Raw genomic sequence first — 12,002 nt, 5'->3', positions numbered from 1 at the left:
GCAAGTCGATGGTCCAATGCGAGCTTGACAAGCAGTGTTTAAAAACTAGAGCTGGTGCGAGGTCCTCCGAACTACTTGCTTTTAATAAAGTCAAGCTATTGTAGAGATTCTGACTGGACAGTTTTCAATAGATACATCCGCAGTACGGCTTATATATTTTTTCGGATGCTCTTCGTCGTGTATGAAGGAAGCCACTTTCGTCTCTATTGTCCGGCTTTTGTTAAACTGATACTGAAATCAGACACATTTCTTAAGAACCTAGCGAATTTGCTGGGACTAATGTTGATCGACTTAATAAATTTATCGTGAGCATTGTCGATCCTTAGGTGCTGCAGTTTAAGCAGTTTGTGTGTAACACAAAGGACAAATATTTGTCCATGTGAGATCCATTGATTTTGGATCAACCCAACGACCTACCTAACGTAAGCCAAGTGAAATATAGATTTTTTCACAACAACCAACTTTGAGAATCCGCCATTTTGTCAAGAATAAAAATTTGGAAAACTCCTTCTATCATTACTTGATTTAAATTAGAGTATTAATAAATTGTTGGACTTGAGATTAGATTCTTGCTAAATGTTGCTACAGAATATAATAGTTTAGTTCACTTAACGGTTGTTTGTATCATTACAAAACTAAAATCGAGGTACATAGATATAATATTATTATTAATGATCAGGATGACGAGATGAGTTGAAATCCGTATGTATGTCAATCCGCACTCCTGTGCAAGCTGTAACTTGAGTAAAAAATCGAGATATCGGAAACTTGATACACGTGTTCCTACGGAAAAGGTGTAGGACGAATTCGTAGATAGGCGTAAACACGCTTACAAAACGCCATTAAACGAAAATTTATAATATGCCATAACTAAGCGCCAAATTAAGATATAAACCTGTAATCTAGTATAGGGTGTTACAGTACTACACAAATCAAGAAGAAATTAATATAACGAGATAAAACCTTGCAAGAAATGAAGTATGTCATGTTATGACTAGAAATTTTCCAAATTGGAACAACGCTGTTCAAGCCCCTAGGTACCAAATAAGTGGAGCCCAGTACCTTTAGTCGAGTTTTGACCGAAAATATCGCTTAATGTAAGAGATATATAATTGAATTTCTTAGAGAATCCTTTCCTGATAATAGTATGTCTGTGTGTTAAAAATGGGTTAACACGGGTCAATACTTCCCTGAGTCCTCATATAGCTAATATAAAGATTTTCGAACCCCAGGATGACTTAATGCCGCTTATATTGGCCAATATATGAATTATCTCAATAAAAATGAGAAAGTGTTCCATATTTTATTCACAACAGTATATCTTTATGCCTAAAATAGATACAATTGGGTGAAAACTTAACCTTGCCCCATATAACTAATATTATGATTTTCGAACATCCATCTGACCAGCTGACTTTGCCCCATATGATTGGTGACTGTACCTTAATGAAACCCTGTTAGCATTTTGTGAGTCTTTCGGTTTTTGATCTTTACAAGTTGCAAGAGTATAAAATATTCGGATACACCTGAGCTTAGCCCTTCTTTACTTGCTTTAAGTTGAAAAATCAAATGCTCCACCAAACACCATTTTCCGGATGTCCTCCTGGCGATCGGACGGCTACCAAATCCAAGCAACTATTTATTTTATACTCTCGCATGCTGTCATAGTTTTTGTCATTTAACGAATTCCTATTGGCTCGATTACCTGAGGAAAATTGAAGACATCTTGATAAAGCTTGGAACACTTTTTTCATGGCACCACACGAAGATTGGCGTTGCTCTAATTGTTATTAATCGAAAATCTATAAATGGCTATAACTAAGCAACAAATTATATGATACAAAACTGTACTTTAGTATTGGGTGTAGGTTTGATTAAATAAATGAATCAAAACAATTAAAACACAGATAAGATTGTTCCTAAGGGTTTTAAAGCAGCTGTTGTCAAAAATTAACAATGTCTCATCTTTAGGTAAAAAAATATATCTTACGGACTACTAATTTGGAATATAGGTCATTACCCGCAGAATGACCTAAATTAGACTATAACTGCCCTTACTTTGCGCTTATCACAATTTGAAATTCCATCTAACATGATAATAGTAGCAAAATCATTTATGTATTTCTAGCAACACATTTTACATTTATTTGGAGGAATATATGTGTGTATGTATAATGAGGGTTTTTAATCGCAAATTTCCCTGTCAATAACTACTGTGCTTGAAAATTTTAAGCAAGGAGACAACCAGCATATTCAGGTCGATCACAGACTCCCTTCAATGGATTGAAATGGAGTTTAGCACAGCTGAGTTCGACAGCAACTCCATTGCGGCAGACGTAGTAATCATTGCAATTTCTCAACGAAGGCAACAAAAAGCCGTTCCTCTTATCTAAGCAAATGTTCTCCAAATAGTTATCCATGTTCGATACCATACCCTGTGGGGAAGACATTGGTTTACTGTTAGAAGTAACTGACAATGAGTTTGGGCATGGTGTTGTTGCTGGAGTTGTTATACAAGGTGTTGTTGGTGGAGGAGTCGTTTGTTTTTCTGTGCACGGTGTAGTAGTTGTTGTGGTGGTTGTGCTTGGGGTAGCAGTTGTTGTTGTCCTTGGTGTGGTGGTTGTTGTTGTTGTTGTCGTTGGAGCAGAAGTAGTTGTTGTGCACGTTGTGATTGTTGTGGTTCTTGGAGTAGTTGTGGTTGTTGTTGTCGTTGGAGTAGTGGTAGTTGTGGTACACGGAGTAGTTGTTGTGATGGTTTTGCTTACAGTAGTGGTTGTTGTCCTTGGTGTAGCGGTTGTTGTTGTAATTGGAGTAGTTGTCGTCCTTGGAGTAGTGGTCGTTGTGGTGCTTGGAGTAGTTGTGGTTGTTGTTGTCTTTGGAGTAGTTGTTGTTGTTGTTGTCGTTAGAGTAGTAGCCGTTGTTGTACACGGTGTAGTTGTTGTGATGGTTTTGCTTACAGTAGTGGTTGTTGTCGTTAGAGTAGTCGTTGTTGTTGTCCTTGGTGTAGTGGTTGTTGTTGTAATTGGAGTAGTTGTGCTTGGAGTACTGGTAGTTGTTGTGCACGTTGTAGTTGTACTTGGAGTAGTTGTCGTCCTTGGAGTAGTGGTCGTTGTGGTGCTTGGAGTAGTTGTGGTTGTTGTTGTCTTTGGAGTAGTTGTTGTTGTTGTCGTTAGAGTAGTAGCCGTTGTTGTACACGGTGTAGTTGTTGTGATGGTTTTGCTTACAGTAGTGGTTGTTGTCGTTAGAGTAGTCGTTGTTGTTGTCCTTGGTGTAGTGGTTGTTGTTGTAATTGGAGTAGTTGTGCTTGGAGTACTGGTAGTTGTTGTGCACGTTGTAGTTGTACTTGGAGTAGTTGTCGTCCTTGGAGTAGTGGTCGTTGTGGTGCTTGGAGTAGTTGTGGTTGTTGTTGTCTTTGGAGTAGTTGTTGCTGTTGTCGTTAGAGTAGTAGCCGTTGTTGTACACGGTGTAGTTGTTGTGGTGGTTTTGCTTACAGTAGTGGTTGTTGTCGTTAGAGTAGTCGTGGTTGTTGTCCTTGGTGTAGTGGGTGTTGTTGTAATTGGAGTCGTTGTGCTTGGAGTACTGGTAGTTGTTGTGCACGTTGTAGTTGTACTTGGAGTAGTTGTCGTCCTTGGAGTAGTGGTCGTTGTGGTGCTTGGAGTAGTTGTGGTTGTTGTCTGTTGTTGTCTTTGGAGTAGTTGTTGTTGTTGTCGTTAGAGTAGTTGTAGTTGTTGTACACGGTGTAGTTGTTCTGGTGGTTGTGCTTACAGTAGTGGTTGTTGTCGTTAGAGTAGTCGTTGTTGTTGTCCTTGGTGTAGTGGTTGTTGTTGTAATTGGAGTAGTTGTGCTTGGAGTACTGGTAGTTGTTGTGCACGTTGTAGTTGTACTTGGAGTAGTGGTCGTTGTCGTTGTGCTTGTAGTAGTGGTCGTTGTGGTGCTTGGAGCAGTTGTGGTTGTTGTTGTCTTTGGAGTAGTGGTAGTTGTTGTGCACAGTGTAGTTGTTGCGATTGGAGTAATGGTTGTTGTTGTCTTTGGAGTAGTAGTTGTTGTTGTCGTTGGAGTAGTGGTGGTTGTTGTTGTCTTTGGAGTAGTGGTAGTTGTTGTGCACGTTGTAGTTGTTATGGTGGTTGTTCTTGGAGTAGTGGTCGTTGTCGTGGTTGGAGTAGTTGTAGTTATGGTTGTTGTTGTCTTTGGAGTAGTAGTAGTAGTTGTTGTGCTTGAAGTAGTGGTAGTTGTTGTGCACGGTGTAGTTGTTGTAGTGGTTGTCCTTGGAGTAGTGGTCGTTGTCGTGCTTGGAGTAGTTGTGGTTGTTGTTGTAGTTGAAGTCGTAGTAGTTGTTGTGGTTTGCGGTAACGTGGTTATTACTGGAGTGATTGTTGTTGTTGTTATACAAGGAGTTGTTTGTGGAGGAGTCGTAGAACACGGAGGCGCTGTTGTAGTCTCACATGCTGTTAAATCCACCGATGCAGCATTGGTTATAGCCAAAATGGCTATCACCACGCTGAAGAACTCTATTCTCACCAAAGCGAAATGGAAAAGTTATTGTGAATATTTCAAAAATTTTCATACCTTTGCATCTGACCTCTACTTACCAAAAATTTTCGCCATATTAAAATGAAATTTATAATAAGAAAAGCCACCGAATTAGTGCGACCAACTGCAACTGCTACTTATATATATTTATAGTGTTTGAGGTGGAGCTAGCCTTAACACTGTGCAGACACTAGTGAAATCTCCATCATTTTATACCAATATGAAGTGTGGAGTATACAAAACAGGTGCATGTTTTAATAAAACATTTATATTTTTATACATACTCCTACATGTGTTCACATTTTAGAGTAATTTGAAATTTCACTTTAGCAAAAGTTTGTACTTACACGCTTTTTAAATGATATACTACATACTATGTTTATCAATTTATTTACTCGTGTGCACTTTTTCGAATTTCCAATTATTATCTATAACAAAAGACCAATTATATATTTGTGTGTATGTTTGTGATCAGTTCAAATCAGTGAGAGGTTTCGTTAGATCGCCATCAGTGCTGATACTTATGTATACAGATAAGCGAGTGAAAAAAAGAGAAATGTTGTCTCCGTACAAACTCTAGAAAAACGTTACATGATTTTGCTATTTATGCTTGACGATGAGCTTAAAATTGCCTTTTTCTCTCTCTTTAAAGAAGAAGTATTTCGTCTGTTTTTACAAAAACTAAGACAATTCGTAAAAAGTAAAGAAGGGCTAAGTTCTGATATTGCCGAATATTTTATACTCTTGCAACTTGCAAGGATTGAATCCGAGGTGATACCTGCATAAGGCTTGTAAGTTATATGGTGTTTAGGACAAGTTTTCACCCGCTTTCATTCATTTTAAGTGCACAGATGCACCGTTTTTAGAAAAACACGCTCTCTCAATTTTATTAAGATAACTCACATATTGGTGGTATAAAGTCAGAAGGAAGTTTGAAAATTTTTATTTTAGCTATGGGGGGCCAACGTAACCATTGAAAGGATTCACTCCAAATTTCAATTATATGTCACACACATTGACCGATATTTCCGGTAATAAAAATAAAAACTTTAGACACTGGGGTCCGTTTTCTATACCGAAAATATTGTATTAGAATATCCTCTTTTAAGTTGAGGGTCCCACGTTAAATATGTATAGTGGAAAAATAAAATTAGACAGTATTTAGATTGAAAATAAAGTGATTGTTTCGTTTGGTTCATTTTGTAGAACAAAAACTGAAATTTCAGAGGCTCTTTGCAAAAAAGCAATAAATTTGGAAAATAACGGACACTGTCGTATATGTACATATATTTATGCATTTTAAAACCCCTAAAAAGAAAAAAAAATCTCTTTGCTCTGGAAGAACTAGACTGCCCTACTTGATCACAAATGTATCGAACCGTTATCTTATGTTTACTAGTAGTAGTGATTTATTCTATAGATATACATATTTACATTATGTAACTATCAACTAATGTACTACTGTGATCAAATTGAAAGGTGAATTTTGTCCATTTCATCTCTTTCAAAGTAATTCCCTCCCGCTGCAATACACTTATGCCAACGAATTTTCCAATCATCACTTGGAAACAACCTCCGTCGTGATGGCCATCAGAGCCTTCTTCGATTAAGCTTTTATATCCTCAATTGCGTCAAAACGGTGTTCTCGGAGTGGTCATCTGAATTCGCTGAATAGCCAGAAGTTACACGAAGGTGAATCAGGCGAATGCGGTGGTTGCGGCACGATATTAGTTGAAAATGTGGCGAAATTACACGAATAACCAATGCAGTATGAGATGGTACATTATCGCATTTCTTTGTTCAATAAATTCAGACATAGTAAAAATCGAAGAATTCACTCTTAGAGTCTCACAAAACGACGCGTATCTCAAATACTAATGAATATTTCGACGTGAAATTTAGCATAGATGTAACTAACAGTACTACCGATTCGAAAAACACGCGAAGTATAAATTAAAAATTTCAAATTGACGCAACAGGATACTTATTTTCTCTGCTTGTTGTATTATTGGCGCATAAAATAATATTTGTGCACTTAATTTCAATTTCTTTCATACTTCCGATATACTATATATTGTAAAATCAAATACGCTGAAGGCATTCGTAGTGAAAAGATATTATTAGCAATAGTTGAGGCTTCGCTGTAAATATCATCACATAGAATAGCTGATTGCGAACGATCCCCTCCGCTACCGGCACTGCGGATGAGTGACCAACCCTTTCCGGCCTACTCGTGGGGAAACAAAACAAACAACCATAGATACTAATACATTGACGAGCAACGGCCTGACAACAGCCAAAACAATAACCTGTGGGATTCCGGGGCCTCTAACGGAGTCCAACGAAGACACCCTTCTCGCCTCCAGTCAGGTCGCCGAAGAGCACAGGAGGAAATACAGCGAAGTACTTATAGCATCAATACGAAACCCTCTACCTCTAGAGCAGCCATGAGTACCAACCAAAGTTCACTGGCGTCTAAAGAAGAGGATCAGCGAAAGTAGAGAAAGGAATCCCTTAATCAGATAAGGGAAAAGCTGTTACCAAAGAGCAGTCTTCATTATAGGCAAGATTGGCAAATACCAGGCTGCCAGCATCTCAATTGACGAAAGGGAATTAAAGCTCCAAAAACCTATAGTGCAGGAGTATTAAAGTTTCCTAAAAAGCTAACAATCAAAAACTACCTAAATCAACAAGCAGAGTGCATCACAGAAAAGAAATCGCTCTCTGCCTAAGAAGACCGAGCAAGAAAAGCACAGTGCCGCAACAGCAAGGCACTTTAGCGATGTGGCCATATACAGACACTGGAATATTTTCGGTAACGAAAAAGCAGACCAGTTGGCCAAATTAGGATGTAGAATACTTGGAACAAGTCAGGCACGAAACCTTGAATGGCTGTCCCCAAAAAGCATAGCGTACATAAGTAGTTCCATCGAAAGCACCGAATGGATTGATGAAACGAAATAGCAAGTTTATAGAAGTCCGACTATAGTGCATCAAAATGACGCATCCAGCGCTAATTGAGCCTGAAGCCACATTTGTGTACCTACCTAATCTAACTAAAATACATTTCCGATATTTATATTCCAGGTTCCAAAAAACTGCACCAACCAGCCGATTTTTTTTTTCAGTTTACAAGCGCAATTTGAAGAAACCTGTTCTGGCAATCTCTGATTTTTCCCGAAAATGTTTAGATTATGATACTAACTAATAATTAGAATATTTTGGAATGAATTTAAATATTATGACTGTGTATACGTCTTCCACTTCTCTGTACTTTAACAAAAAAGTGCAAAGTAAAGTTTCTTTAAGATCATTTTTAAATAAAAAACCAATTATACTTTAAATCGTTTGCACAATTAGTGAAAGAGGTTTAAATTTGTAATTCTTTCATGAGTTTCACTTTTGTATTTTTCAATTGTCCGATTGGTTATTGCATTTATTGCGTGCATCCATAGCCCTTTTCCAATTAATTTCATATATACGATTATACACATATATACATACATACATGTTCCTTTAATTTTCCACTTAGCGAGCACATTCCCAAGGATTATCTTATTTGCAATACTTTTTTATTTACAATGAGCCGGAGAGTTCGCCACAATGATTTTGGTACTGTTAAATTGTATTTTAAATTTATAAATTTATAAAATAAATATTCATTCTTTTGAAATCCACTGGTATGGATGGATAGTGGAAATCAATTACGAGGCTCTGATTCGATAATAAAAAGCGGCATTGTGCATTTCATGCGCTCGGATTCTTCAAAATGGTATAAGTCTTCTGTTGTGATCGATTTGGCAAAAGATTATTAAAAAGCAAATAAGAAAGAGCAATGTTTAGATGCCATAGAATATTTTCTCTGGTAATTTGTAAAGATCAAAGCGGTGGAGATATATCCAAGTGTTGGAAAAACAATTTATTAACAAGTAAGAAAGATCTAAGTTAAATTATAAACGAACATTTTATACTCTTGGAATCAAATAATTTAAGATGTAAAACGTCAACTAGAGAATCGAAATTCAAACAATTTTATACATACATATAACATATATATATAACTCAGACAGACTCATAAGGTTTGTTCTCTTCTTAATTGGCGTAGACACCGCTTACGCGATTATAGCCGAGTTAACAACAGCGCGCCAGTCGTTTCTTCTTTTCGCTACGTGGCGCCAATTGGATATTCCAAGCAAAGCCAGGTCCTTCTCCACCTGGTCCTTCCAACGGAGTGGAGGTTTTCCTCTTCCTCTGCTTCCCCCGGCGGGTACTGCGTCGAATACTTTCAGAGCTGGAGTGTTTTCTTCCATCCGGAAAACATGACCTAGCCAGCGCAGCCGCTGTCTTTTAATTCGCTGAACTATATCGATGTCTTCGCATACTTATAGAGTTTGGTTTTTGTTTGTCGAGAGAGGACTTTGCTTCTCGATTGCCTACTCAGTCCGAAGTAGCGCCTGTTGGCAAGAGTTATTCTGCGTTGGATTTCTAGGCTGACATTGTTGGTGGTGTTTACGCTGGTTCCAAGATAGACGAAATTATCTACAACTTCAAAGTTATGACTATCAACAGTGACGTGAGAGCCAAGTCGCGAGTGCGACGACTGTTTGTTTGATGACAGGAGATATTTCCTCTTGCCCTCGTTCACTGTCAGACCCATTTCTTTTGCTTCCTTGTCCAGCCTGGAGAAAGCAGAACTAACGGCGCGGGTGTTGAGGCCGATGAAAAAAAAAAAACAACAAAATAAGGTTTGTTAGAAAAACCAAAACAATTATACTATATGTTATTACATATGTGGGAGTTGGGGTAGTATCGACACGATTTTATCTATTATTATTCATACAAGTACAATTAACATGCCCATACTGAAAAACCAATTATGTTAAGTAAAGTCAGCCGGATGTTCAAAAATTCTCACCGAGAAGTTCGTAAACCTTTATGTTAGGTATATGGGGGCTAAAGGAAATATTTGTTTGTTTTGAACAATTTTTGGTCATAAGGTGATATACCTCAAAGGCACTTTAAGTTTTTTTTCGTTATATTAATTGCTTTTTAATTTGCATACTAGCAAGTGTTAGAATCAAATGAAATTTAAAATTGTGTTATAGGGGATGTAGGCGTAGTTGTAGCCCGATCGATCACACATCATTTTGACACTGTAGCATAGGATTGTCAGAAGAATACCATGTACCGAATTTGGTCGAAATCGGTCGAGGAAGTCCCGAGATATGTTATTTCACCTAAAGGCGGGCGGAACCACGAGCATTGTCCAGTTTCGAATCCGGCTCCTTTAAAGCTCTCTCATACCATCTCGGGGGTAAAATTTTATGTCTCTGGAGTATTTAGTTATTGATTTATCGCGCTTTTCCAAGCTTTTAACAGTACCGTCACGTGGCGAGTGGGCATGGTTACCATCCAATTTCATCAATTTTCATACTGTCGCTAGGAGTTTTTATAATACTTGCTGTAGGTGAATTTGGTTATTGTAAGTCATGGTAAGTCAAGCCCACTTTTTCACAAATTGTATCCGACAAGTGCCCGATTCTACTATGACCCCCTGTGTCAAATTACAGTTCTATATGTTAATTTAGTACTTATTTATGGCCTTACGCCCACCTACGAACTCGTCCTCACTTTTTTTGCCAAGAAACACTTGTACCAAGTTTCATTTTGATATCTTAATTTTTACTCAAGATCTATCTAACTCATATATTCTGAGGTGATACAGACAAACGTTCGGTGACCAAATATATTATACTCAGTAGCAACATGTTGCAATAATATAAAAATATATATAAGCGTATTTAAGCGTGTGGACCTCCTTTGTTGGGAAAGACTTCGTAAATCTGTTAGCTAATGAATCATATAGTCACGTAATACTCGTATACATACACCCTGTCAAAAATTATTTCGTTCCAGACGCAGTTAAGGGGGTACTCTCATGTGAACGCATACATTTTACCACTTTTTAGGGAAATTTTTTTATGCGACAACAAAATTCAATCATTTTAATTATTTAATATATTTTTATTTGTATTTTGAAATGTACAACAAATTTTTTTTCGTTTTTTACATTTTTAATGTCATTTTTTTTTACATCAAAGTAGTCCCCAACAAAAAAAGTAGTTCACTGGTCATAGTGATAGCGGCGGATAGCAGACAACATGAACTGAAATAAAAAAATCTAATGGATTATTATTCAGTACTTTTGCGGTCCCTACCAAATATAATCAATTTCATTAAAAAAAAAATGTCGAAATTCAAAAACAAGTCACGACAATCTTGTTTTTTTTTCGTTAAAAATCGTGTAAAAAAAATATGAAAATATTTTCTAAAATAAACAATTCTGGTAGGGACGATAACTATAAATGAGTAGAAGAACATATGTAAATTTTAAAGCAATCGGTTGAATACTTTTTTTTTAGGACCATGACAGTTTCAGAAAATGATGATTCGAGAAAAATGCAGACTTGTCATGGCGCCTGGTAGACAGTCGCTTACGACACGTATGAGCTGTAACTTACCAAATACTATGAATTTCGGTCTGAATTTTTCACAGCATGTTTTCAATAGGTTTACTGTCAAAATATTAAAAAAAAATCGATTTTTCGAAGTGATTACATGACAATACCCCCTTAATAGCATCCATACTTGATTAAAAAACTGAAAATTGTCTACCCGAGGTGTATAACTATTGTGATGTGAGCCATCCTCACACATTCTCCATTTTATTGAAGTCAGGGAAATAGGATGGCCACTCGATTACGATTTTGTTGCTGAATCCATCACTTCATAATTTTGGTTGTATGAATCGGAGCATTGCCATGTTGAAAAGTCCATGATAATAGCCCGAAAGGCGTGTTGAAGGATCTTACAGATTGACCGTTGATTGTGGCACTGGGATCCACATATTTGGATTTCTAGGTTCTTGAAAAGTTATTGTCCGATTTCTACTATTTTTGAAAATAAGTGAAATACCTTTATGAAAATATTTATGCAAAGTTTTATCCAGACACATTGATTTCAATCAATAAACATATCAGTTTAATAGAAATCTTTATTTTTAAGAGTGCCAAGACCAGCATCAACTGAAAACAGCCGAAGTTCTTAATACCAAAGAAGAATTGGATTGATCTGAGATTGAATTACTTCAACCACAATTCAACTGAGTCCAGTTGAAAACTGTAAAGGTACTACTATATACTATGAGCAAAAAATAGTAAGACTTTGTTCATAATTTCAAAATTCTTAATTTATTCTTCAAAATCTATCTAACATTGTGACAACGTTTTTTTTCCAATCCTCGAAACAGCTGTTAAAGTCAATTTTCGGAATAGCTTTAAACGGCTACGTCCATGAGCGGTCGTTTGAGTTTGCTGAATAGCCAAAAGTCACACGGCGCTAAATCAAGCGAACACGGTGGTTGCAGCACGATATTAGCTGAAAAACTCACGAAGAACCAAAGTAGTATGCGA

At 37.0% G+C, this 12,002-nt stretch overlaps 1 protein-coding gene across 1 annotated transcript; it reads right to left on the bottom strand.

Moving 5' to 3' along the window:
- Positions 1-2,154: 2,154 nt before the first annotated feature.
- LOC126752557 (mucin-2-like) lies at positions 2,155-4,788 on the bottom strand. Its single transcript, XM_050463465.1, is given in 3 exon segments — positions 2,155-3,677; positions 3,679-4,508; positions 4,590-4,788. Coding segments are annotated over 3 exon segments (2,295 nt in total). The 5' UTR covers positions 4,606-4,788; the 3' UTR covers positions 2,155-2,228.
- Between the last annotated feature and the right edge of the window lie 7,214 nt (positions 4,789-12,002).

Source organism: Bactrocera neohumeralis, chromosome 3, assembly GCF_024586455.1.
Source record: "Bactrocera neohumeralis isolate Rockhampton chromosome 3, APGP_CSIRO_Bneo_wtdbg2-racon-allhic-juicebox.fasta_v2, whole genome shotgun sequence".
Taxonomy (NCBI): domain Eukaryota; kingdom Metazoa; phylum Arthropoda; class Insecta; order Diptera; family Tephritidae; genus Bactrocera; species Bactrocera neohumeralis.
The sequence above is the reverse complement of the archived record's forward strand: the minus strand, read 5'-3'. Positions and strand labels throughout refer to the sequence as shown.